At 51.0% G+C, this 27491-nt stretch overlaps 1 protein-coding gene across 1 annotated transcript in view; it reads right to left on the bottom strand.

The window, feature by feature from the left end:
- Mink1 (misshapen like kinase 1) overlaps window positions 1–27491 on the bottom strand; it is a 55998-nt gene that overhangs the window by 8272 nt on the left and 20235 nt on the right. The window contains 13 exon segments of the mRNA XM_028862171.2: window positions 189–305; window positions 2492–2587; window positions 2589–2709; window positions 3651–3720; window positions 4007–4182; window positions 4861–4939; window positions 5095–5149; window positions 5541–5671; window positions 6059–6149; window positions 6437–6547; window positions 8516–8641; window positions 8727–8783; window positions 10360–10425. Coding sequence (XP_028718004.1) covers window positions 189–305; window positions 2492–2587; window positions 2589–2709; window positions 3651–3720; window positions 4007–4182; window positions 4861–4939; window positions 5095–5149; window positions 5541–5671; window positions 6059–6149; window positions 6437–6547; window positions 8516–8641; window positions 8727–8783; window positions 10360–10425 — 1296 coding nt within the window.

The raw sequence follows: 27491 nt of genomic DNA, 5'->3' as shown, positions 1-27491 counted from the left end.
GTGGGGTTGGGGGCAGGAGAGAACAGAGAAAGAGTGAAGCTAGAAGAGATAGGAGGAATCCAGGGTAGGTAGGGGAGCCAGAGGGGCAGGGCACCGAGGAGGAGGAGGAGGAGCGGGGCAGGCGGGCAGCAGGAGCGGGCGGGCGGGCGGTGTGAGGCGGGTGTGTGTGTGTGCTCTGGCGCCGGTACCTGCTCCCGTTCTGCCTGCCGCCTCTCCTCCTCTCGCCGCAGGGCCTGGATGTCTTCCAGCCGCCGCTGCTGCTCCTTCTCCTGCAGCTTCCGCTGCTCTCGCTCCCGCCGCTGTTGCTGCGGACCGAGGAGGAGGAGGAGGAGGTGTGTCTTACGGACGGACCGTAACAGATCCTAGCCCAGCACAGCCTTGGAAGGACCACCCCTCCGTGGAGAACAAGGCAGGTGTGAGTTAGAGGCGGCGGAGAGGAAGGTGTTAACACTTCCAGGCACATGTCCCCAGCCCTGCACCAGAGCTGCACGCCTGGCCCCGGGAGGTGGGTCTGAGGAGAATCGTTTGTCTGGGGCTAGACAGGGACCGCTGCTCCTGGAGCGGGCTGAACAGGATGACATTTTCCTCTTCCCACTGCGCCAGCTAGTTTTATGTCAACTCGACATGAGCTAGAGTCATTTTAGATGTTTCCTCATTTCTCAACTGAGAAAATGCCCCCACCAGATCAGCGGTGCATTTTCTTGACTGATGACTGATGTGGGAGGGTCCAGCTTACCGTGGGCGGTGCCAAACCTAGACTGTGGTCCTGGCTGCTAAGGAAGCAGGACAAGCAAGCCATGGGGTACAAGCCAGTAAGCAGTGTTCCTCTCTGCCTCTTTATCAGTTCTTGCCTTGAGTTCCTACCCTGACTTCTGATGATAAACCATGACATAGAAGTGTAAGCAAAATAAACCCTTTTTCCTCCAGGTTGCTCTTGGTCGTGGTGTGTTATCACAGCAGCTGAAAGCCTAAGACAGCCACCCAACAAAAACACAAGTGTCAAGAACAGCGCTCCCCTTCATATGCTCCTTGCACCCCAATCTGACTTTGCCCTGAACTCTTAAGAGACGGATGTTAGTGACAACCTTCGGCCAACAGGGGGCACCAAGTGCCTGTGCACAGAAGGGCAACCTTTGGATTTACAGAAGAACCACCTTCATGAATCAGTCGTCCACGACACGCACAGGATATTCTTTCTGGCCAGTGTCTGTTCCCGTCCCAAACAAGACCAACAATAAAATGGCCAAGAGCAGGCCTCTGGACCCTGACGCACAGAAGTACTCTTCCTGTGGTGAGGCTGCTGGCCAGGCCTCTGTCACTGGCTACCAACTGCTATTACGGAGAACAGCAAAAAGTCTTCATCAAGCTTTCTTGCAAATTTCTTCTTACTCAGTAAGAACAGAGGCCTACGCTGAGGAATGGCAGATAGAGGAGATGCTGGGGCTACTGCCTCCGAGACAATGTTTCTGCTGTTTAGTTACAAATTTTGAAAAAAAAAAAAAAAAAAGCAGATTTCTTCTTCTCCATCATGCATCAGTAACAAGTACATTCACACACACACACCAAGTTGTTATTTGTGTGTGTGTGTGTGTGTGTGTGTGTGTGTGTGTGTGTGTGTGTGACTAGAGATCAAACCCAGGAGTCTCAGGTGTGACAGGCTCTACCGCTGAGCTGTAGTCCCAGGCCCCAATCCTGTTTTTGAGACAAGGCCTCAACTTGACTGGCCTAGAGCTGAGGCTGACCTACAACTTCTCATCCTCCTGCCTCCTTCTTCAAACTGCTGGGATTGTAAGTGCACACCACTACAACCAGTTTTATATGGTGCTGGGGATTGGACTAGGGTTTCAGGCAGGCCCTCTATGTGTACTGAGCTACACAGCCTTTTGGTCATTTTGGGGTTGTGGTTTTTTTTTTTTTTTGTCTTGAGACTAGGCTGGTCTGGAATTATTTATCTTCCTGCCTCTACCTCCCAAATGCTGGGGGTAGAGGACAAAGCCACCACACCTAGCTGTAATGTTTTAATGAGTATAATAAATATAACAAATAGAAAACTGTATTTAAACATAAGATTCTCTTCAACTAAAATGAATTCCCTATACCTACCTTTAATTAGTCCAAAACAGGAAGGCTATACTTTATAACTAAAGAATCAGAAGTACGAGAAGGGTCCTTCCAAAGGGTCTTTTCTGTTTGGAGCAGATCAGCTACCCCAATAAACCTGGGCGCAGACCTGCAGCCAGCCGAGACTGACAGTCTATGGAGCCGGAGCGCCCAGAACGGAAGGAAGTGTGAGCAGAAACAGCTCTACCATGGCAACAGCCTTCGCTTTTCAGACATGGCTCTGCTCTGACCATCCACACAGGGCTGGGCAGGGGGACCGGGACCTGGAGACGGAGCCTCCAGTAACAGTGGAGTCTTTCCCCGAAGCCTGAGAAGAGCTCGGCAAGGCCGGTGTGGCTCCTTGCTCTCCCTCCCGCCCTGGCGGACCCACCTCCTCCACGCGCCGCCGCTCCTCCTTCTGCTCTTCTATGCGCCGCTGCCGCTGGTGCAGCAGGTGTTTGATGTGGGCCTCGGGGTCTCGCTGCTGCTTGCTGCTGCAGCTGCTGTTGCTGCTGCTGCTTTAAAGCCTCCGAGTTGCTCTTATTCTCCTGCTGGAGTCGAAGGAATTCTCGGCGGAGTGTGGACTCCCCAGGCACATTCATGATGGAGCTGGAGGATTGCGGCACAAAGGCACATGGAGGTCAGAACATGCGGGTGGGCAGCCTGCCTACATGGATGTCTCCAACTGTACCGGACACCCGATGGCCGATCCCAAAGGGGGGCAGACTTGTCTTCTCTTCTGTCCCTCTGCCCTGTTTCAGACAGGGCCTGTAGCCCGGACTGGTCTGCAACTTGCTATCCTGCTTCAACCCCCAAATGCTAGGATTAGAGGCATCTATCGTCACCTGTGGCTTCTGTCTAGTGTTCAGTGCCGTTGTAAAGATTCCAGCCTATACCTGTGTCAGGCCTTAATCAACCTTCTCTCTCTCTTTTTAAAAAAAGATTTTAGTTATTATGTATACAGCATGTATGACTGTGGGCCAGAAGAGGGCACCAGATCTCATTACAGATGGTTGTGAGCCACCATGTGGTCAGTGGGAATTGAACTCAGGACCTCTGGAAGAGCAGCCAGTGCTCTTAACCTCTGAGCCATCTCTCCAGCCCTCCAACCTTCTCTTTACCATTCATTTATTTCACTCTTTGTCATACAGGGACTCCATTCATTCATTTATTCATTCATTCATTATTTCAGTTACAACATTTAGTACGTATACGCATGCATGCCTCCCCCCACCCCCAGCTGAGGATGGAACTCAGGGCCTGTACCACTGAGCTAAATCACTGAGCATGCATGCTTGTAAGCGGCACATGTGTGCATGTCTGAGTGCACCACAGCATTCAGGTGGAGGTCAGAGGACAACTTGGGAGAACTCTCTCCTTTCAACATGCAGATCCCAGGAACTGCAGCTGGGGCAGCTGCCTCTGCCTGCTGAGACAATTCACCAACCCAGGGACTCAGTCTGTACAAGCTTCTATCTCTTAGGTGCCGTTACCTGAGAAGCCCCAAAGCCCTTTGGACAACACACCCAGACCCCACCTGCCACACCCACCTCGGCTCTCCTTCCTCTCCATGGCTGTCTTCCTCCTCTTCACTGCCACTGTACTCATATTCCGTCTCTTCTGCAAAGGCAAGAGCACTGGTGCTTTCCCCCCCAAAGCTCCAGACCTCAGCTGGGAATACCAGTTCAGTCTGTGTGCAGAGCCCGGCCCGAGGCACCTCCCTAACAGGCCCACATGCTCCCCCGAGCACAGGCTTGGAATGAGCTTTCTGTGAGGACGGCACACAGCCATCCTCGCCTGCAAGGCTGACTTGAGACAAGTGGAAAAAGCCCCCTGGGGCTGCAAAGCCGGAGGAGACCGGGCAGAGACATCCCCCAAGCCCTCCGGTCCTGACCCATCCACTGACCTTTCTCACCCCGCTTCTTCCGGGAGCGGTCAATGTGGTCCTTGAGCTGGATGCGGACCTGCCGCTCTGTGGGCTGGTCTCGGATGAAGGGAAACTTGAGTAACTGTTCAGTAGGCGGGCGGCTCAAGTAAGTCTTGATGAGACACGTGTCAATGAAGTCGGTGAACTTCTTCGACCTGGAGACAGTAGTGGCTCACACTGGGAGGCCCCTTTGGTGGTTCACACTGGGAGGCCCCTTTGGTGGCTCACACTGGGAGGGCCCTTTGGTGGTTCACACTGGGAGGCCCCTTTGGTGGCTCACACTGGGAGGCCCTTTGGTGGCTCACACTGGGAGGCCCCTTTGGTGGCTCACACTGGGAGGCCCTTTAGTGGTTCACACTGGGAGGCCCTTTGGTGGTTCACACTGGGAGGCCCTTTGGTGGTTCACACTGGGAGGCCCCTTGGTGGTTCACACTGGGAGGCCCTTTGGTGGCTCACACTGGGAGGCCCTTTGGTGGTTCACACTGGGAGGCCCCTTGGTGGCTCACACTGGGAGGGCCCTTTGGTGGCTCACACTGGGAGGCCCCTTTGGTGGCTCACACTGAGAGGCCCCTTTGGTGGTTCACACTGGGAGGCCCCTTTGGTGGCTCACACTGGGAGGCCCCTTTGGAAGGGGAGTCCCAGAAGACGGTGGGTCATTTATGTCTGAACTGTCTTCCCCTCCTGGCTTCTCCCAATCCCACCCCCAGCTGCTACCTACAGTCCCCACACCTCCTCTACGGCGGACACCAAAGCCTGAACACAAGCAAGTGTTAGGGGAGGGTGGCCCTGCCTAGAAACCTTTCTTGTCAGATTGAAGACCCTCACAGACATACCATTTCTTTGACTTGAGCCTGGGGGGAGGGTTCCGAGGGATAAGGAAGAGAGCCCGCATGGGGTGCATGTCACACAGAGCTGGGACACAGAAGAGACACTATCAGTGCCTTTGCCTTAGCGAGAGGCCAAGGAATCCCTCCCTCCACTGACTTCTGAAGCCCACCTCCTCCCTAGGCCCGCTCCCTTGCCCTCCCTCCTGCCCCACCCTACTCCACGGTGAAGTCAGCACTTACGAGGGGCCCCCTCTGCCATTTCGATGGCTGTGATTCCTAGAGACCAAATGTCACTCTAAAGGAGGGAAAGCAGGGACAGGTATGAATTGTTCCTGACAATATCACATAACTCCCTCCACCCAGCACCCCACACAAACCTACCATATCCTCACCCTTTCTTCCAGATCATTCCACCTTCCCATATAAACATTTCCTGCCGTAAACTACTGGGTTTTCAATCAGTTTATTTGTAAGAGTCTTGCTAGGAAGCCCCGAGGACCTCACGCTGCAACCCCGGGTTTTGGCTTCCCAGGCCTGGCCACTCGCCTTAAGGCGCTTCTGTCTCTTCCTGTTCACGCGTCACTTACCCTCACCCTGCTCATGCCCCCAAACTTTTAATCTACCCGTTACCCCATTTCACTTGCTAACCCCGGCAGCCTCAGCACTTCTGCGCTCCCACTTCATACCCTGTAGTCATAGGTGGCATCAGGGTTCTCATCACAGGCAATGACTTCTGGGGCCATCCAGTATGGGGTCCCAATGAAAGTGTTCCGCCTGCCCACAGTGCGGTCCAGCTGAGCACTCACCCCAAAATCCACTATGAGACATGAGGAAGGGGTCAGCGTGAAATCCCTCTCTACTCTTCCGCTTCATACCACTACATGCTCTCATGTGCCCGGCCTGAAGCAGCAGAGGCCCAGATCCTACTCAGAAACCTCAACATCCTCTTCAGGACGGCATCGCAGGCAGGAGAGAACTCAATGCCCTGTCTCCACAGAAGGGTGTAGAGCAGCTGCGCCCTGGTGGGCAGCAGGTGAAAGGCTCCTCGGGATTTTCGGCAGGAGGCAGACATCTCGGTGTGGGAGATGGGGACAGGGAAGAGGCCCCTCAGCACAAATGCAGTTGGACCTAAGCCAGACATGTGAGGAAGGGGACCCTGCTCCCTGGCTTGACTGCGGAAGGGCCTCAGAAGGACCCACAGTACCTAGCTTGACTTCGGCATTCTCTGTCAGCAGCACGTTCTGCCCCTTGATATCTCGGTGGATCACCTTGTGGGCATGGAGATGGGCCAGACCCTGGGACAAAAGAGCAGGGAGAATCAGCCACTGTGCTGGAAGGGGTGGGAAAGAGCATGGAGGTGCGAAGTTAGCTATCAGTCCTCACTTCAGGGTGAGGCTGAAGGCGCAGACATACTCAACCACAGCCGGAGTTGTCCTGGGTGTGCGTGTGTGTGTCGGGGGTGGGGTGGGGGGGGCGCACTCTTCAGAGTGGCCAGCGCCTTCCCGGTGGGACGATCAGCACCCACGGAGAAGCTCTAGCCAGGGCGGCATGGGGAAGGGCTGGCGAAGGGCTTCCAGCTCACCCTGAGAATTTCCCTGCAGATGTAGGCAATGCAATCCTCCTTCAGCGCGTTCCCTTTGGTGTTCTTTACCAGGTCAGTCACCGAACCAGCACCACAGAACTCCATCACCAGCTGGTCCCAGGTCCGGGCGGAGGAAAGAGTCAGAAAGAAAAATATCTGTCAGGCAAGGCCTCTGCCCCCAGCCAGGCCCCGGAGGAAGGCCAGGGAGGTGTGGAGACCAGAACTGGAGGAGTCCAACAGCAGGGCTGGACGGTCCCTTAGCAGCCGCAGGACTTGCTGAGGTCGGAGAGAAAGGGCACACAACGGGGAGACTGACTGGGAGCGAGGAACGCCGCAGTGTCAGCACAGCGATGCGGGTCAGCATCTTCCTTGAAGGGCCTGTGCTTTTACCGTACTATCCCTAGAACCCAAACTGTCAGAACCACTGCCCAGAGCAGAGGTCGGCAGCTACAGGCGGCCAGAGAACCTGGGGTTGGCTGCTCTGTTCTGCTTTGAAAATGTGCTGCTGCTGCTGTTGTTGTTTTCTGGGACAGGGTCTCACAACGTAGGTCTAGCTGGAACTCGCTATATAGACAAGGCTGGACCTGAATCCAGAGATCCATCTGCCTCTGCTCTCTGAGTGCTGGGATTAAAGGCGTGCACCACCACACAACCCTGTAAGTTATTCTTATGTATACATGGGGTGCTACGGATTGAGGCGCTAGGCAAGTACCTACCAGTGAGCTACACCCAGCCTGAATCAATGGATAATGGATTGACCTCCCACCCACGCACCTGTGCGTGTGCGTGTGTGTAGAGAACTTCATCAAGTTAGACTAGCTGGCTCAATAAGCTCCCAGGGATCTGCCTATCTGACGCCCATTTTTTACCATCATTGGGAGTACAAACATCCACTGCCATGATCAGCATTTATATGTGTTCTAAGGATCCAAACTCATGTCCTCACACTTGAAGGGCAAAGGCTCTACCAACTGAGCTTTCTCCTCCTCGGTGTGTTTTCACTATGTTTAATGATTAGGGTGAAACAAAATCAACCCCCCCCCACAAAAGCCCAGAGTCCTATTTCATGATACACGAGGATAGTATTACATTTTAGTGACCTACTATAAATTTGAGGATTCAGGCACACTCATTTTCGGTTGAGTGAGGGTCTTTCTATGTAGGCCAGGGTGGCCTCAAACGTATGATCCTCCTCTGCCCTCAGCCTCTTGAGTGCTGAACTGCAGTGTGAGCCGCTACGCTCAGCTAGCCAGCTCATTTGTTTTGTACTGTCTACTGCTTTCACAGGGTCAGCAGGACTGAGTAATAGCAACAGCAAACATGACCACCAAAGCCTAAAGCATTTACTGTTTGGACCATCACAAAAAGCTCAACATCCTGGACTCAGAGGCAAGAAGGGCTGAGTCTGCTACGCAAGTTGATGGGGTCCCACTCAGTGTGCTGCTGCTGGAGAGAACTCAGGAGCAACTGCACTAAAATCCACATCTCGTTCAGGAGCAGGCTGGCTGGGACTGGTAGGTCTGCTGTGCCATCAAAGTAATTCGCATGTGCCCTACTACTGGGACAGTAGAGCACAGTGGGCGGAGAAGAGGCCCAGTGCCCTATACATTAATTAACAAGAGAATGGTCACTACTGCCTAGCCGCCAGCCCTCAGCGGTCTCCCAAATCCCTGGAGCCATTGAGACTGGGACTGGGATTCAGGGTCAGCCTTGCAGGGTATATAGAAGATGCTTATTAAACAGCTGAAGTCTAGCTGACTTCCAGCATGTTCTCCAAAACTCCCAACAGCCATAATGACGCCCCTTGCCGCTCCCCCATCAGGTTATGGGTCCGGCACCACAAAGGGTGATGCCAGGAACTCCGTGGCACCAGTGTCCAAGCTGGGATCCCTGTCACCAAACATACAAGGGGACAAGACATTGAGCACACGAGACTAAAAAGCAGAGTTCTGTGTGAGCCATGAGGTTCATCTGGATCCACAATGTAGGCAGGAACGTCAGAACAGATCCTGGCCTCGAGTTCCACATGGGCGGCCTAGGGCAGAAAACTCTGAGAGGGGTGGGAAGGGCATTCCTTACCCAGAGCTGGTCATCATTCCCGGGAGGGCTTTTCTTGATGAAGGCCCCGTAGTAGGTGGCAATATTACGATGGTGAGAGTACTTCTTTAACATGTTGATTTCCTGCTTGATCTCTTCCTCCTCGTCCTAGACAAAAGGGGGGGCAAGGCCTGAGATCCTACAGCCCCTTCCGATGCCAGCCAGCCCCACCCTTCCCAACCTCATTCCCTACCTCTGTGACGTCCATGACCTTGATGGCAGCCAGCTGCCCAGTCTTGACATGCCGACCCTGTGAGAAAGCCAAGTACAGTGAGTGTGGGGGGGTCAGGATATGTGCTCATTTAGGAAAATAATGGAGAGGGGATGAGTCTGGGGAAAGCCAAGTCTCCTAGTGTTTTTCTCCCTTAGAACGTGCCCGTCACGTGGCCAGACGCCTTGCTTTACAAAGTGGGTGGCAGAAGGGAGGCTCCTGGGCCGTCACAGCTAACACAAAACTGCCCAGACATTTCTAGGCTGTAAAGATAAGAGTTCAACAAAGATGAAGGCCCTCAACACCCGAGGGGCAGGACAGACGCCACTCCTCTGTTCCGGCCTCCCTAGCGGGGACTTCTCCACAACCTGAGGAAGGCTGGAAAGGGGCTAGCCCTCCCCATCTACGCAAGATAAAATGTCTGGTGCTTTCCTGGCCCAGCTACTCTAGAAAGGAGGCCTTTCCCCGGATCTATCTCATGCCCAAGGGGTTTTATGTTACTAGGGAAAGAAGAGACTCACAGCTGAGTGTAGGAAATGCAGGCAAACAAAGGGGCCAGCTGACGTGGGCCACACCTACAATCATCAGACTTCATAGAGGGAAACCTTTCAGTGTGTTTGTGCCACAGCCTTCTCTACCTCAATTCCAACCCCACCCCATCCACCCTGCCAAAATCCTTTAAGAACCATCAATGGCTTGGACAACAAAGTCCCAGGCTTCCTGAGAAGAGCAGGATTGGACAGTAGCTGTTCATGGGAAGGGGATGGGCATTGCCACCCATGAGTCCTGTCTTCAGCAGCCACCCACCCACGACCCCAAGCAGAGAAAAGCACAGCTGTCTATATAGACACAAACCCAGCAGGAGCTGTGCACGTCTGCTCCCCCAAAGCCCATGCTTACAAAGGGAACGGGGTAGATGAGAGAGCTTGGTAGTCCCAGTGACCAGGAGACTCAGGCAGGGCACCCATGGAATTATCAGGAGCTGTGCCTTGAGATGAAGCAGCAGACTAAATGTCTGGGGGCAGCACCCACTAAACATCCCCTTCATTATGTGGACATTTCATGTATGGACGGAGGTCCAGCCACTTGAGAGGGCTGAGCTGGCCAAGCTGAAAAGCTATCAGGAGCAGAGGAAATGCCACTTCTGTGGGCAAGAGAAGCAGCTCAAAAGCAGGAGCTCCGGCTGGCTCCCTGCTTGCAGGCAGCTGCAGGAGGTCAAGAAAGCTGCTTCCTCTCTGCAGGCCACCAGTGAGGTCCCATCAACCCCAAGTCTCTTTGTGGTCTTGGGAGGTGTCAATGCACTCTTCTGGCATGGACTGTGAATTTCCAGGTGAGCTCTGCCACCCACATCCCCATGTGCTCTTCCTGCTTCCTATCCTACAACCACCAGCTGCAGCCAGTTTCTGCCACACCCAGGAGCGTGGCTGCACTCAGAGATGACGTCTCCCTTCTTTCTGCTGTTGCTCTCTGTGGTCTGTGCCTTCCTCCCTCTTTGAGGGCCCAGCCTGTCATCCCCTGTAGCTTCCCTCAGACTGCCAGACCCAGGACTCACTTCCTACGTTACTCTAAAGAGGGCCCCGCTGGTTTGAAGGCTGTATTTTGTTCCACGTCTCACCTTGTACACCTGTCCATAGGTTCCATTGCCAACCACCTCCACCAGCTCAAAGATCCCTGCAGGGTCCTGGGAGGAGGGAGAAGAACAAAGTGTCATCACTTCAACAAGGCCTGGGATGCTGAGGGGAAGGAGGTGTCAATCAGGACATGAGTGGCAGGGAAGGCTATCACTTAGGGACTGTGGAAAACCCTGGTGGCTAGATGCCCATTCCCTGGATGGTCAGAGTCAGTGTCCTATGGGAAAAGTCAGAGGGGGAAAGTGGAAGTCAAGGGCCCCGGTGACTTTTCAGAGACGCGCTCTTGACTCCCGACTCACTGGCCAGCTCGCTACTGCACTTCCAGAAGCAAGTGAGGGTGCCCAAGAACAAAGCCCTGGCTGGTCTAACCTCACTTTCAGTGAGGTTATGCCTACAAAGTACCAGGACCCAGGCTGGCAGTATGTGCCAGTAAGAGCTTATTATTATTGATATTACTTTAAAGGCAGAGATGAAGGGCTGGAGAGAAGGCTCTGTGGTTCAGAGCACTGGCTGCTCTTTCAGAGGGCCAGATTCAATTCCCAGAACCCACAAGGGAGCTCACGACTGTTTGTAATTCTAGTTCCAGGGTATCAGACACTTTCACACAGACATACATGCAGGCAAAACATTGGGCACATAAAATAAAAATAAATTAAAAGGGTGGAGGGGGGTGGCAGAGATGAGCCTTGCTACCAGGGCACAGGAGGTACCACCCATTGGTCTCCCCTCCATACCCCTCTTAAAATAAGGGCCTCCAGCTAGGGCATGAAGTGTTCGGGGCATGTGAAGGATTCTCCACACAATGAGAGAAAGGGCCTCTTATTGCTGGACTGAATTCTGTCTGTCCTCCTTTTCTGAGCCACTCAGTGCCAGGAGAAGGCCCACAGGCTGAACAAAGCTTTCAAAGATGCCCCTCCTCCTGCTGGTTCACAGCCGGCAGCCTGGCCTCTGACATGTCTGTCATCCTACCCTAAGGCCCCTCCTACCCACACTCTCCTGGCAGGACTGCCCCCCACCTCCAAACTGGGAGGTGTAGCTGCAGAGACTGCCCTCCCCCATCCTGCAGGAAGGGACCAGGAGTGAGACCACCACCCTGGAATCAACTCTCTAGGCAACATGTGAAGTCTCTGGGCTGATCATCCTAACATCCCCTCTCACTGGTTTTAAGAACCAATCCAGGATTTCTGAAAATAAAAACATCCTGTTGCACTGAAGGGATCTACAGGGACAGGCTCTAGGCGCGGGGGAGACCAGGAGACCCCTGCCTAAGACGTTTTAGGAATGTGTGCTCCGCACTCTGTCCATTTTCTCAAAGAGGAAGTGGAGGGCAGAAACACACCCTGGCTCCCTCACAGCAGGGCTCACAAGGCATTGGGACTGCATATTTACTTGCTGGGAAACTCCCTGGAGGAAGTACCTGAGTTCTTGCTCTCCAAATCTGCCCTGCATCTCAACCAGACCTGGCACTCAGCAGCCTGAGACCATGTACCCCATCTTTCCCAAGGGTCTCCTCCTAATCCTTGATACAGACAGACCTCATGTCAACAGTCAATTACTTGGCTAGCTATCAAAAGGCATTTGTGTGGGTAAGGGAGCGTGCATGCCATTAGGCGTGTGTGGAGGTCAGAGACAACTCTAGACCATTGGTCCTCTCCTTCCACGAGACCTCGTTTGACACAGGGTCTCTTGTTCACTGCTCAGTGTGTCAGAATAACTGGCTTGGTACAGAATGTGCGGAAGGAGGACAACTTGTGGGGCTCTGTTCTGTCCATCATGTGGGTCCTGGGGAACAGAACTCAGGCTGTCAGGCTTGGCAGCGGTACCTTTACCCAATCAGCCCCTCACTGGCCCAGTCTCTGAAACCTCCTTAACGTGTCTAAGAAATCAACAAGACTCCAGGGCAATGAGAACACTTCAGCCACTCACTGGGGCTGGAGGCAAATCAAAGGTCTGCCTGGACCTGACAGCAACAAGGAACACGGGGTTTAGCTGTAGTGCTAGGTATGGAGAACACAGTTCCCCAGGACCTTCCCAGGAGGGGCTCGTCCATTCCCAGGCTTCTCGTGCCGGCTTTGGCAAGTCTTGAATCTGACTTCATTCAGTCCTTTCAGCAGAGGAGGCAGGAAAGTAGACTGATGGGTGTGGTTTTTCTGAATCTGATGGCTTGCTAAAGGCTCAATTCACCACAAATCCCGCCCCCCCCCAACAGGGTTTCTCTGTGTAGCTTTTGGAGCCTGTCCTGGAACTCACTCTGTAGCCTAGGCTGGCCTTGAACTCACAGAGATTCTCCTGCCTCTGCCTCCCCAGTGCTGGGATTAAAGGTGTGCACCACCACCCCCTGGCCAAAATGGTTTAATTTTAAAATCAAAGTTCTCAGTCTGTCTCTTTACATACATGTATTTGGGTGCTGAGGAATGAGATCATCTGAGGACAGACCCATGGACCCAGACACTGAGATTCAGTGTGTTTCAACCCTGCTTTCTGACCCTCTCTGCTGGCTGGAAAGGATGAGTCAGAGAATCTGGGTGGGGGTGGGGGTGGTTGTGGGTGACATACTGGTCACAGCACCTGGCCCCACTAATCAGCTGCAGCATCTTTTCTCACCGACCCCCTGACTCCATGCTCTGTATCTCCTCCCCTGTGCTGGTCACCTGGTCCTTTCTCCTTCCATGTCCTCGGTTTCTTCTCAGTTCTGTCAGCTGCCACTTCAGACCCGTCTGCTCTACAGACCTCTACCCCTCTCTCCTGCAGACCCTCCCCCCCACCTCTCCCTTCAGCTGCCCCTGCACACTTGAACCTCCTGAACTCTCCTAAGCTTTCTTTTCTGCTCCCGAACCAGCGTGACGCCCCACTGCTTGAAGACAGTCCAACATCAGCGTGCCCATCGTGAGTCAGCCAGTAAGCACCGTGCCTGCCTCCAGCTGCCCTGCACGGGCTGAGCCCGGGTCCAGGGAAACTGATGACACCTCATCTCACTGCACCTGTTACATTAGGTGCCAATAACTCCACGGCAGCTTCTCAAGCAGGCACACCAGCTCTGCCATACTGAGAAGTGCGTCACCTCACCATCTGACATGACGACACAAGGCTGATTATACGTCATAAGACAGCTGAAAGCCCAAACAGCACTGAGGGGCCGCTTGGTGTGGTGACACACGCTCCAGGAAGTGGCTTTCTGGTGAGAACGTGGGTCTCTATCGGCGGTATGTCCTCGGCAAGTGTTTGTTTGGGGCCTCATTTTTCTTCAACAAACTGACAAGGAAAGGCTGTGATACAAAGTCTGTTCTGTGGTTCTGGGGAGAAACTTCAGCTCTAACTCAAAGTGTCCAACGGGCTCAAGAGGAGACAAAACTTGAGGGTTTTGGAGGCTGGATGTTTCGAACCACACGGAAAGACTGAAGAGTGGCTTAGCGCATGCCCTGCTGAGGATCAATGCCGCGGTTAAGACACTCCTCTGAGAAGTCAGGAAACGAGGGAGCACATCTATCATGCAGTTAAAAACAAGGGTCTGATGAAAAGGCAGAGAAAAGAGCACAGGACAGTGGGGTATAAAGAAGCCAAGGCCAACCTGAGGAACAAAGGACAGACACCAGAGGATGTGGGGAGGACAGAGTGACCAGACAGTCTCAAATGCTGCAGAGCAAGTCAGAGGACACTGCAGAGACCCCATCGGCCTCAGCCTCTAAACAGCCAGTGAGAGACTTCAAGGGAACTGCACTTGTGGGAGCGGAAAGCAGAGCGGGGGGCCAGAGGAAATGGGAGGGTGGAGAAATCAAGGCGTGTGGGAGCGCCCTCCCAGAAACATTCTGAGAGCGGAAGAGGGAAATCAGATGACGCCTAGAGAAGGCAGCAGGGTCAGACAAGGTTCTCAAAACAGGGTAGATCTCTCATGACTGTGGCTGGAAGAAGACAAAAAGAGGAGACAAAAGCAATCAAGTTGTTCTTTTTTTTCTTTTTTCCCCAAGACATGGCTTCTCTGTGTAGCCCTGGCTGTCCTGGATCTCGCTCTGTAGGCCAGGCTGGCCTTGAACTCACAGAGATCCATATGCCTCTGCCTCTCAAGTGCTGGGATTAAAGGTGTGCACCACTACCGCCCAGCCAAGGAATCAGTTTTTAAATAACATATATGTTTGTATGTACACCTGTCAGGTTTTGCTGTTGTGGTTATTGTTTCTGTGGTAACTGTCAGGCAAACAGTCCACCTCTGAGCTACATTCCAGAGTAAGTAAACTACTGTTCTCTAAGGTAGTGACAAAACCCAGTGGTGTCTGAGTCTCTCTCTGCATACCCAATGATTCAGGATGCCTAGAGGCCTAAGAATTTAGGGTTGACTTGGACAACAAATACATCTGTCCTCGGTTACCGTCTTCAAAGGTGAAGAGCCTCTACAGGGATACCGTGCTCCCTAGCTGGCCTGGCACTGCTCTAACGAGCGAGCGCCGGAGGCCTCCCCAGCCTCCTCTTAGTTCCAACTAGCCAGCTACCCAAGTGGAAGGACACTAAACACCAGGATGGGGTAACTCCGAGATCCGCTGAGGTCACGAAGGCAGCTAAGCAGGAAATGGTGCTTCAGCCTCCCGCCCAGACCTGGAAGGAGAAGACCACCTCCACAACGTTGTTCTCTGACCTCCACGGCACAGATTCCCCTCCCCAACACACAGCACACCTACACACAAATAATAAACTCATAATTAAAAAGAAGAAGACGATGACGAGGGGCTGGAGAGAGGGCTCCAAGTCAAGAGCACGAGCTGCTCTTCGAGCTGAGTTGAGTTCAGGTCCCAGCACCCACATGGTGGCTTACAACCATTTGTAATCCAGTTCCAGGGGATCCAATGCCCTCTTCTGGCATCTGAGGGGTCCTGTCTGTACCTGCATGTGGAGCACCTAAAACTCACGAGGGACACACACGGGAGATATAAAAATAAATCTGTGAAAAAAAATAAAAAGGAAGATGAAGGAGTTTAATAATACTCAGAGCTCAGTGGCCTTGATAGAGCTGGAGCTGGAGGGAAGTTCACTTCTGGTTAGAGTGAGGACATACATGATATGGAAAGCCTTCAGAACCTTGAATCAGTAACAGTTTCTAATACATTACACCTAAACCAGGCCAGGCTGGCATACATCTCTAGCCTCCACTACTTGGGAGACGGAGGCAGGAGGATGAGTCAGAGACTAGCTTGAACAATATATACCCCCAGATAAAGTCACAAGTAAAAAGCTATGCAGACGTGTAGCTCAGTTGGTACAGTGCACACCTAACACACACCAGGTCCTGGGTTTGATTCCCTAGCTCTCCATACACCCCATATGGTGATGCACACCAGGAATCCCAGCACTCCAGTAGTGATGGGAGAAGATCATGAGTTCAAGGTTATCCTCAGCTACACAGTGAGTTTGGGGCTAGCTGGGACACAATAAATGAGTCTGTCTCAAAAGGGAGGGGGATACTTAGGGAAATGGTTCAGTGCTTGCTGCCTAAGTGTGAGGACCTAAGTTAGCTCCCCAGCACCCACAAAAAGGTGGATGCGGCAGCTCATTGCCTTAAAACCTGGGGGAATGGTATTCCTAGAGCTTGCTGGCTAGTCAGCCTGGCCAATCAGTGAGTCCCAGGCTCAGAGAGTCGGTCTCAAAAAGCAAGGTGGAGAAATAGAGAGAGCAAGTATGATGTTAGTGTCCCTCCTGACAAGCACATGCACAAACACACACAGACTCCTGCAGATTCCCAGTGGCTTATGGTGACATCCAGAGATCTGCGCCCCTCTCAACCTTCCGCTGAGCAACTTCTTTTGCAGCAGATGGTGATTAACACGAGACCCACAGCTGGTCACCTTGTGGACAGTGTGAGAGTAAGAGACTGTGGAGCACACAACCTAAACACCACACACAGCGACTGGAGCACACAACCTAAACACCACACACAGCCCCCAAGCCGAGGGATCATGTGGAAGAGGGGCTGCATGACAAGGAGACTGTAGTCACACCAGGACAGTTACACGCGTGGACTCACGGCGATTGTGACAGCATGCACTAGACCTGCACAAGCTCAGACCAGACACAGGCCCAGCGTGGAGGGGATTGGTGGGCATGAAGCCTCCTAGGCCAGCCAAGGATCCACTGGCAAGGAGAGGGAGAATCAGTTTTCTTTAAGGGTGTGCCCTTATTTGAACAGCACATATTAGACTTGTTTTTTAAATTTTGATTTGTTGTTTTGTTTTTTTTTTTTTTTTGGTTTTTCAAGACAGGGTTTCTCTGTGTAGCTTTGCGCCTTTCCTGGAACTCGCTTTGTAGTCCAAGCTGGCCTCAAACTCACAGAGATCCGCCTGCCTCTGCCTCCTGAGTGCTGGGATTAAAGGTGTGTGCCACCACTGCCTGGCCTTGTTTTCTTAAAAAAGGAGGACACAGCAAGTTTCAGGACAGCCAGGGCTACATAGAGAAACCCCATTTCAAAAAAGGGGAAGGCACATGCATGCATGTGTCTGGAGAGTTGGCTCAGAGAACTTAAAGCTCTTACAGAGGACCCAGGTTCAACTCCCAGCACCCACATATTGGTTCACAACAGTCTGTAACTCCAGTTCCAGGGGATCTGGTGCCATCTTCTAACCTCCAAGGGCACCGGGCATGAGGCTGGCGTACATACAGGTAAAACATTCATAAACATTAAAAAAACAAACAAACCAGCGGGGTGGTGGTGGTGGCGGCTGCGGCGGCGGACGCCTTTAATCCCAGCACTCGGGAGGCAGAGGCAGGCGGATCTCTGTGAGTTCGAGGCCAGCCTGGGCTACCAAGTGAGTTCCAGGAAAGGTGCAAAGCTATACAGAGAAACCCTGTCTCGAAAAACCAAAACAAACAAACAAAACAAAACAAGTAGCAGAGGTGGATCTGGGAGTAGCTGGGGGTAGTGGTGAATATGATCAAAATACACCACAGGAAATTCCCAGAGAATTAAGCACTTTTTTAAAAAATATTTTTCCTCGGGTCCTTCAGATGGCTCAGTAGGTAGAGACACACTGGCCTTGCTACCAAGCCCGATGACCTGCATTCAATTCCTGAGATCCAACAGTGGACGGCAAGTGGACGGAAAACCCATTTCCTCAGTGTCCCCGACTTCACGCACACGGTGGCAACGCACTCTCACACACAAACACACGTGTGGTAGTCTGGATGCAGATGGCCCCCACAGGCTTACCAATTTGAATATCTGTTTCCCAACTGGCAGACTGGGAAGGATTAAGAGGAGTGGCCTTGTTGTCCCAGTGGCAGTGTGTCACCCACGGGGAGCAGACTTCAAAAGCCCATGCCAGGCCCATCTGGCTCTCTCTGCCCGCTGGTGCAGATCAGATGTTAAACTCTTAGTCACCACTCCAGCGCCTGCTCCCAGGCTCCCCACCAGGACGATCATGTATTAACCCTCGGAAACTGTCAGCAAGCCCCCAATCTAAACACTTCCTTTTATAAGCTGCTTTGCTCGTGGTGTTTCATTGTAACTTAGTTAACTAGAATAGTAACTAAGACAAATGCAAATAACTATTGTTAAAAGGATACCTGGGCTGGAGAGGTGGCTCAGTGATTAAGGGTGCTTACTGCTCTTCCAGAGGACCAGGGTTCAGTAGCCAGCACCCAAATCAGACAGCTCACAACTGTCTCTAACTCCAGCTCCCGGGGTTCCAACACCCTTCTGGTCTCAACAGGTACCTGCATTCATGTTCATATACCCACACACAGATACATGCACATAGTCATAATTAAAAATGTAATGAAAATATTTTTTAAAGGATTCCTACTATATTTCATCCACAAAAAAAAAGACAAATAACACTCTGGGAGTTCAACGATAGAGCACTTGCCCACTGTAGTATGTACATGTGTAAATAGCACACATTTGTACACTCGGATGTGTGCGTGAGAACACACACACACACACACACACACACACACACACACACACACACACACACAGTATGGGAGTGGCCACCACGGCCACCTGTAAGGATCGGTAAAGCCTGGTCTTTATGTGCTGGCCATGCAGCTCCTGGGCTGGGGTAAGCTTCTCGGGGGCCCTAGTCGCCCTTGTCTGAGGATCCACGGAAGGCCTGACCCTGAGCAGAAGTCCTGTTCAAGTGAGTCGCAGACATCAGGCAGCACTTACTGTTCCTGTAAGGCCAAGAGCAAGGGAGTCTAAACCCGGCAGAAAGATAAAAAATTAAATTAGAAAATAAGCGAAGGATCTGAAGAGACAGTTCTTCAAAGACATATGGAGTGGCCAATAAACATCCAGGAAATGTTGAACATGATGACTCATAAGGGAGATGCAAATAAACACAAGAGGCCAGTTCACACCCATCAGGACGGCTGTCACCAAAGCCCAGCCGATAGATGCTGGTGAGGGCTAGCTAGGAAGGAACTGGAACCCTCATACGGCTGGTAGGAATGTGAAATCACGTGATCACTTTGAAAAACAATTTCAGCCAGGAAGAGTGGCATGTGCCTTTGATCCCAGCGCTGGGGAGGTAGAGGTAAGAGCTCTCTCTGTGAGGTAAAGACCAGTCTGTCTACGCACCGAGTTCCAGGACCAGCCAGAGCTACCCAGTGAGACCTTGTCTTTAAAAAGAAAGGCAGCTGGAATAATTCTGCAAATGTTAACCAGAATTCACTCCTATGCAGACACTCAAGAGAACTAAAAAGCAGAGAAGTTTGCACATGAATGTCCATAGCAGCATTATTCAGAAAAGTCCTAAAGCAGAATTAACCAAATGTCAACTGATAATTGTATATCTACATAATGACATAATGAAACATTACTGAAAATAATGGAATGAAGTACTACAGCTCGACAAACCTGAAAACATGCTAATGAGCCATGTGTGGTATCTCATGACTGTTAATGTGCACTTGGGAGGCTGAGGCAAGAGGATTGATTATATTTGAGGCAAGCCTTAGCTACAGTTTGAAACCCTGTTTAAAAGAAAAGAAAAGGCATGTTTATGAAAGAGGTCAGTCACAAAAGGCCACATGTTTTATGACTCCATTATGTGTGTATTCATAAGAGGCAAATCCAGAGACAGAAAGTGATTGCCAAGGGCTGAACAGAGAGGGGGAATATATAGTGACTGATAATGAGAACGGTTTTATTTAGGACTGATGAAAATGTTCTTAAATTAGTGCAATGGTCACACAAATCTTGAATATACTAAAGCCATTCTAAAATGACCAAACCAACTTACTTTTGTTGAGACAGAATTTATGTGTAGCTCAGACTGGCCTGGAACTCATTACACCCAGCTAAGATACTTTCAAAGGGTAGATCTTGCGGCATGTGAATTATATCTCAAAAGACTTATTAAAAATAATTAGCTATCTGGGCCATGGTGGTACACGCCTTTAATGCCAGCACTCAGGAGTCAGAGGTAGGTGGATCTCTGTGAGTTCAAGGCCAGCCTGATCTACAAAGCAAGTTCCAGGACAGCCAGGGTTACACAGAGAAACCCTGTCTTAAAAAAAAAAAAAAAACAAAAAAAAAAAAAAAAAAAAAAAAAAAAAAAAAAAAAAAACAAAAAACAACAAAAAAAAAAGAACCAAAACCAAATCCTAAGACTGCCTACAGTGGTGCTCAATCAGTTATGATTTATGACAATCCCTCCATTTGAAGAAAGCTACCCCACTACTGTGGGACCCATTAAATGCTTCAGGTCAACACACATGAAAGTCTTAAGTAGTAAAACAGAAAATAGCTGGACATGGTGGCAGATACCTATCATCCCAGCACCTGGGAGGTGGAGGCAGGAGGATCACAATTCTCAGCAATACTGAGACCAGCCTAAGCCAAAAAGACTCTGTTTCAAAACAAAACAAACAACAACAACAAAATCCATAATAACTCATATGATTAAAAGTTAGGCAATTTAGGGGGCCAGAGATAGTTCCGTAGAAGTACCGAGTTTGGTTCCCAGCACCTACATGGTGACTCACAACTGTGTGTAACTCCAGTTCCAGAGGACCCAACAGAGGTGAGAGGCATTAAATCCCCCTGGAGCTAGGGTCATAGCTGGTTGTGAGCCATATGACTTGGGTGCTGGGAACTGAACTTGGGTCCTCTGGAAGAGCAATATGCATGCTTAGCCACCAAGCCGTAATCTTGAGCCTACACCAGTAGTAATTTGAAAACATTTCCTTTGATCCTGGTACTGTCAAGCACTTTAGACCTAGAATCTCAAAGCTTGGAGGGGGTACTATTGTTACGCCCACCTCACAGGAGAAGGAAGGGTAGAACAATGAAATGCTATGCCCAGAGTCACAGACAACTAGGAAGTGATGAAGCCAAGACCCACCCTCAGAAGCTAAGTCCAAGGCTGACGCTTACTCTGCCTGGTTCAGTTGCTGTTGCCTGAGGGACTGAGAGAGTTGAAGAACTGGGTTCCTGACTGGACACTGCCAGTCCAAGACTGAAGGGGAATGCTAGCTTGTTGTGGAATATTATTGTAAGGTGAGTTACTTTTGTTGATGTTGCATTTGTTTAACTCTGTGAAGCTGTGTTACGGTGCCTGTGTAAAACGCCTGATGGTCTAATAAGAGCTGGCCAATAGCAAAGCAAGAGAAAGGGTAGGTGGAGCTGGCAGGAAGAGAGAATAAATATATAGAGGGAGAAATCTGAGAGAAGGGGGAAAAAAGAGATGGAGGCGTGAGGAGATTGAGGAGCCAGAGAAAGAGGACTCCAGGGGCCAGCCACCCAGCTACACAGCCAGCCACAGAGAAAGAGTAAGAGGACAGGGAAAGCCAGAGGCAAAAAGCAGATGGGATAATTTAAGTTAAGGCAAGCTGGAAAGAAACAAGCCAAGCTAAGGCTGGGCATTCCTAAGTAATAATAGGCCTCTGTGTGTGATTTATTTGGGAGCTGGGTGGCGCCCCCCCCCCAAAGAGCAAATACAAACAGTAACACTAACTAGAGCAAACTTGCCCCTATCCATTCCAACTGAGAGAGAAGATGCGGGTGAGAAAATGGAGTCAGGGCTGGAGAAGTCATTCTTACCTCAGGCAAAGAAAAGCAGGAGCTGTCAGAGAATGGAGCACAAAGATTACAGAGATCAAAGCAGAGAGAGAGAGAGAGAGAGAGAGAGGACGGGGTAAGAGCTACAGAGAAGGAGTCTACGACAGGAAAGCTGAGTTAGACGTAGCTATTCAGCCCCTGCTGTTCCCAAAAATCTAGAACCATCTGTGGTCCATGGAATCAGACACTCAGTTCTGATGCTCAGCAAGATTCCAACAAGATTTCCAATCTTAAAAGATGGGGGCCTGGAGAGACAGCTCAGCAGTTAAGAGCTCTGGCTGCTCTTCTAAAGGCCCTCGGTTCAATTCCCAGCACCCACATGGCAGCTCACAACTGTCTGTAGCCCCAGTTCCGGAGGATCTAACACCCTCACACAGACATACATGAAGGCAAAACACTAATGCACACAAAGCTAAAAATAAATAAATCATAAAAGAAAAGAAATACTGACCTCCCGGGGTAGTACATGTTTGCTATCCAACACTTGGGAGTCTGAGGCAGGAGGACCTCAAGTTCAAGGTTAGCCAGCCAAGGAAGCAAGCTTCTGTCAGAGACAGCAAAGCCCCAATATTAACAGATGCACACTACGCTGTTTTACACAGGGCAACTGATTTACTCCTCAGATAATCCACAAGGTAGATAGTTGTATCCTCAGTCTAGAAATCTGGATTGTGAAGGTGTAAGGATGTGAGCCAGCCCTAACCTGATGGCACTGTGTTACGGCCTGCTCAGAAATAAACTGCTCTAGCCCAGTCATTAGTGACACTTTCCCCAGAGAGCTCAGACCTGTGTAATAATTTACACATAACTCCCCTGTGATGGCTAAAGGATGAAGTGGTGTTTTTATTACTATGTAACGGGAAAGAGCAACACCTGGGGGCAGTAAAACCATGTCTCGCCCAGCAGTGGATTCCACAGGAAACTGTGGTGTGCACCTTTGATATCCACGTTATAAACCTTCCTTTAGCCCCCTTCAGCACAGCATGTTTGGCTCTAAGGCTGCTGTCCTTCTGCTAGCAGTAAGAATAAATTCATTCAATCTAAGTTTAAATGGAAACTAAGTCTCTGGTCTTTCTTAGTGGATTCAAAAGCCACAAGGAAGGTGTTGGGTAACAGTTTCCTCCAAGATTGAAACATTCCACTCGCAGGGAAGCCCCTTAAACAGGAAGATAAACAACTCAAAATAGCTGCAGGAAGTCCCCAAAACTAACCAGATCCACTAGGCCCCTCCCTGCCAGAATAGGCAATAAAAGCTGAGAGTCCCTCAAAGACTAACTCAGCTAAGCTGCAGACTCCGAGGCCAGACCAGCTGCCTGGAAGCACCAGAAGCCAGCCTGGAAGAGGCTTACACCAACTGAGACAAGCACCTGGGAAGGATCTCCAACCTGGTGAGCTGCCTGCAGGCTGTGCAGTGTGCTCCAGGTTCCCAGCTTTGTGAGCCATCACCCACGCTTTGGCTTTGGTGGGCTTTGGCAATGCAGCTGTCTTTGAGTCATCTCTGCTCCTATAAGTAACCCCAATAAAGCTCATTGGTTTACCCAGTTGGACTTGGGTGATCTATGTGCTTTGGTCTGTTGTGGGCTCCGTATCTGGGGTGAGTAGCCTTGTGTGTTAAATATATCTCCCCTGCAAGTTTTGCCACACAACATACGGTATGTAACTTGCTCAAGGCTGGCAGCTTGTCAAGTAGAGGAGGCAAGATGTAAGATCTGAAGGCACATGGCTGCTTCCAGAACCAACCATCCCCTTATTTGACATAGTCTAAGTAAATTCTTACAACCAAAAAGGCTGGACCACATGCTGCTATTCTACCTTACACAAGGTTAGGTTTCCTCCTCCTTAGTAGAATGGGAGCCATTTAAGGACAAGACGAAGACAGCACTTGGGTATTACACAGAAATGAGGGCTGGGCAGACTTGTGCCTGCATGAAACGCAGCCGCAGCCACGTCTTCCCTTCAGCTCTGATTCTGTGGCATTTGCGAAACCACTCTGTTGTACAGTGAGTACACGCAGTCAGGCTCTGGCTGCGTCCTTCCTCTCACTAGTGCTCCCATGACTAAGCATTTCTCAGCCTTTCATCCTTTACTTACGTTAAAATTTCCACTGTGGCCAGGTGTGGTAGTGGAGCACACCTTAATCCCAGCATTCAGAGACAGAGGCAAGCAGACCTCTGAGTTCAAGGCCAGCCTGGTCTACACAGTGGGCTACTACCCAAAGAGAGGCAGAGGGACGACAAACCTTTACATATGAGTTCAGGATGATGGCATACTGCAATTCCAGCACTTGGGAGGCAGAGTCAGGAAGACCACGAGTCCAAGCCCATCACCGGCTACAAAATGAGTTCAAGCTCAATCTGGGCTATGAGAGACCTTGTCAAACAGAACACAATCACATTTAGTTTTTTCTTTTTCTTTTTGGCTTATGAGGAGACTCTAAAGGTAGCCTAGAAGTGTTGGACTCTAATTACAACTGACAGCCAAAACCGTGTCAGGCCTGCACTCCATCCTCAGGACCACACACTGTATAAATGCCGAGCCGAACAGGGTAGAGCAGAGACAGGCTTGGCTAAGGAGAACTCTGTGGAAGAAGTTGAAGATGAAGGCTGGAGGGGAACTGGCAAGCTGGCTCAGTGGGTGAAGAAGTCTAACGACCTGAGGATGAGCCCCTCGAAACCTAAAGGCAGACAGCAAAAACTGCCTCTACAGGGCTGGAGAAACGGCTCATCAGAAAGCATCTTTTGCTCTTACAGAGGCCCAGGATTCAACCCCAGGACCCACATGGTAGCTCACAACCACTCCAAACTCCAGTTCCAGGGGATCCAGTGCTCCATCTGAACTAGGCACATATGTGGTGGCACCCTTACATACACGTAGGGAAACATTCATAAACAAAAAATAAAATTAAAAAACAACAACAACAACAACAAAAAAAAAGAACTGACTTCACATGGTTGTCTTCTGATCTGCACATGAGAGCACGGCATAAGTTAGCCCACAAACAGAGCATACACACATAAATAAGAAGAAAAAAAGTTTACAGTGAGGGGTATGAGGCTGAGTGGGAACAGAAGAAAAGACACTGCCTTAGGTGTCCAAGGGGACAGAGCCTGCTGTCTGTCTGAAAGCGGGTGTGTTGGTCTCCCCAGCTACAGCCCAGGACGACTTCCTGAAGACAGCCTTGGGCTTCACATCCTCCCCAGCCCAGGCAGGAAAGAGGCTGAATGACAACTGGCACAGCACCTTGATTTCCCAAACACCATTTGCAGGTCTGCTTGCTAGAACAGACAAGAGAGAAGCAGGCTGCCTGGCTAGTTATGTCAACTCCACACAAGCTGGAGGAACTGGAGAGGACAGACCGCAATTAAGAAAAAGCCTCCGGAAGATCTGGCTAGAGGCAAGCCTGTGGAGTATTTACTTAATTAGTGATTGATGTGGGCTGGCCGGCCCATTGTGGATGGAGCCATCCCTAGGCTGGTGGTCCTGGGTTGTATAAGAAAGCAGGCTGAGCAAGCCATGGGGAGCAAGCCAGGAAGCCGCACTCCTCCACGGTCTCTGCCTCAGCTCCTGCCTCCAGGATCCTGAGTTCCTGTCCGGACGTCCTTCAGTGATGGACTAGGATGTAGAAGTGTAAGCTCTGGTCACGGGCATAGCAACAGTAACTCTTAACTAGGAAACAGTCACAAACTGGCCTTGAGCTCCTCCTGCCCTCTTCTGCTGATCCTCCTCCCACAGTTAACCATGGGGACCATGAACAGTGGACAACAGCAAGCCCAGCTTTGACTTTGATGCGTGGAGCCCATCATCAGCTGACATTTTCTTATCCTTTCCCTGACTTGTCTAAAGGAGTCATTTCTATGTGGTAGGACAGCCTGAGACTAGTTTAGAAACAAAGGCTTCGCGACTTCCCAAGAGAAAATGAAAATGCTTTACGTACTGTCAGGACTACTCAGGCTATCCTGGTAGAGGAGGGGGTGGAGGGTGAGAGTCCAGAGGAGAAACTAACAACCTCAGCTGCTGGAAGCATGAGCCCCGGCTGTGGGCCATGCAAAGACAGGAACCAGCCCAACCACTCCACTCTCAGTCTAGAAACCAAAGGACAGCCTGAGTCAGGGGGGAGTCCCAGGTAAAAGGCATGGGACAAAGAATGATAACAGAACGGGAAAAGGAATACAGCAGACAAGGCCTCGGGTAGTGTTTCTAGGCTGGGCTCAAAGCTAGGGGTTAGAACTCTGGCCCCCATCCTCATTCAAGTAACAGCACCTCCTTCTGACAGCAGCCCCTCCCCACTGTACCTCAGTCTGCCCATCTCCAAATGGGCGGAGTAATTCCTGGTGGGCTGGCTTTTCCTGTAGGTGAGTCTCCTGGAGGTAATGACCAAGCTGGGCACAGTGGAACACGCCTTTAATCCCAACACGTGGGAGGCAAAGGGGGAATCTCTGTGAGTTCACCGCCAGCCTGATTTACATAGTGAGTTCCAGGACAGCCAGGACTATGGGTCTCAAAACAACAACAAAAACAAGGAAACAATGGCAGACTATCAATAGCCAGCATTGAGGAGCACCTCCCTAAAGCCTGGCTGTACCTTACCACTGAGGCACTAACACAGGGGCGAGAACTCCTGAGGGCTAGGGACACTGGGTAAATTGTAAAGGGTAAGACTGCTTATGAAGCAACTGCAGGAAAGGATGGAGGACAGGAAGCTGGGCCCGTGCCTTTTTGATGATCCATGAATCTTATAGAAATTCAGATCTGTAAGGGTCCATTACTAATTCAGGAGAAGCTGCTAGAATGGTAGAAAGATCTGGAACCATAAAATCTGGAGGAAGTTCTTAGAAAAGAAGTACTGAAAACAAAACAAAAAAACGGCTAAGTAGAAACAAGAGAGGGACTGGCCTCACCTGTGCTTCAAGTCCAGCAGTAATTATCTGCTTAGCTATGCTCAGCAGGCCCTACCACGGCAGCCAATGCCATTCTAAAATGCATGCAAGGTGTCTCACTGCTCCCTGCCCCGTGGGAACTGTGCCAGGAGGCGAAGCTGCTACAGGGTGTGGGAGGACTGGACAAGTCATGGCCAGCCAGCTGTGAGGCTGGAGGAGGGAGGAACCCCCGCTTCCCGGCAGTCCCACCTCATCACTCACAGCAGACCAACAGCGTCTGAAAGAGACCTGAGGGAAATGTGATGCAAAAGGGACCAGGGGAGCAAAGAACCAGGGGGTCACACAGGAAGAGAATGGGAACTTGAGCTCTGAAGATGAACAAGAGGGGGCACCAAAGTCCCAAGCCAGGTAACTCGCCCTGGCAGTCTCTGTGTATCTGGTACCATTTCAGAGAGAGGCTAGAGCAGGCTTCTGCCTCCCTGCCTGAAGGAAAACAATGGGCCTGTTTTCCTCAGCTCTTCCTGTAATCCAGAAGGCCCACACCAGGGCGGGGGTGGGGAGTGGTGGGGTGGTGTTGGTAAAGGCAGCAGCAGAACCAATGGGCAGCTTGGGAGAAGGAATTTCTGATCTCCCATAACTCCTAGCTCCTTCAAAGGCACCCAAACATTACCATGAATACTTACACAGTAAACATTGTGCAAATTTAACTCTGACACCCACCCCTCAGCCCCACTCCCGACCGATCACTAATCTACCACTAGGGAGGGTCTAACAGGGTTTTCTAACAGCTCAGGGCCACCAGGACACAGACCTTTCCCACTCCAGGAGGAAATGTGGAGGGAGAGGCAAGTGTGCTGGTCAGGCAGGGACAGTCTTCACCATCCTTCATTTAGATATGCGTAATTAAGGATGTGTGAGAGAGGAGAACATAATAGCAGTGTAGAGAAAGACAGCAAGAGTGCGTGCGTGTAAGAGAGAAACCACGATGGGGCTGAGGAGACCTGAGAAAGTCTCATGAGGTCACCTCTACCTTCATGGCTAGCAAACACCCACCAGACACAGCTCCAGGGACCCAAAGGGAAGACAGGGTCAGACTCCTGCCTCCAGATCCTGTGGGATCTGAGTAGGTCTCCATCTACCAACCATGGTAAGCATGCAATATGACCCCATTCCCACCCCAGATGGCCAAAGCGTG

Source organism: Peromyscus leucopus, chromosome 8b (genome assembly GCF_004664715.2).
Source record: "Peromyscus leucopus breed LL Stock chromosome 8b, UCI_PerLeu_2.1, whole genome shotgun sequence".
In the NCBI taxonomy this organism is placed as follows: Eukaryota; Metazoa; Chordata; class Mammalia; order Rodentia; family Cricetidae; genus Peromyscus; species Peromyscus leucopus.
Note: the sequence above shows the minus strand (reverse complement) of the source record. Positions and strands in the feature narration are given on the sequence as shown.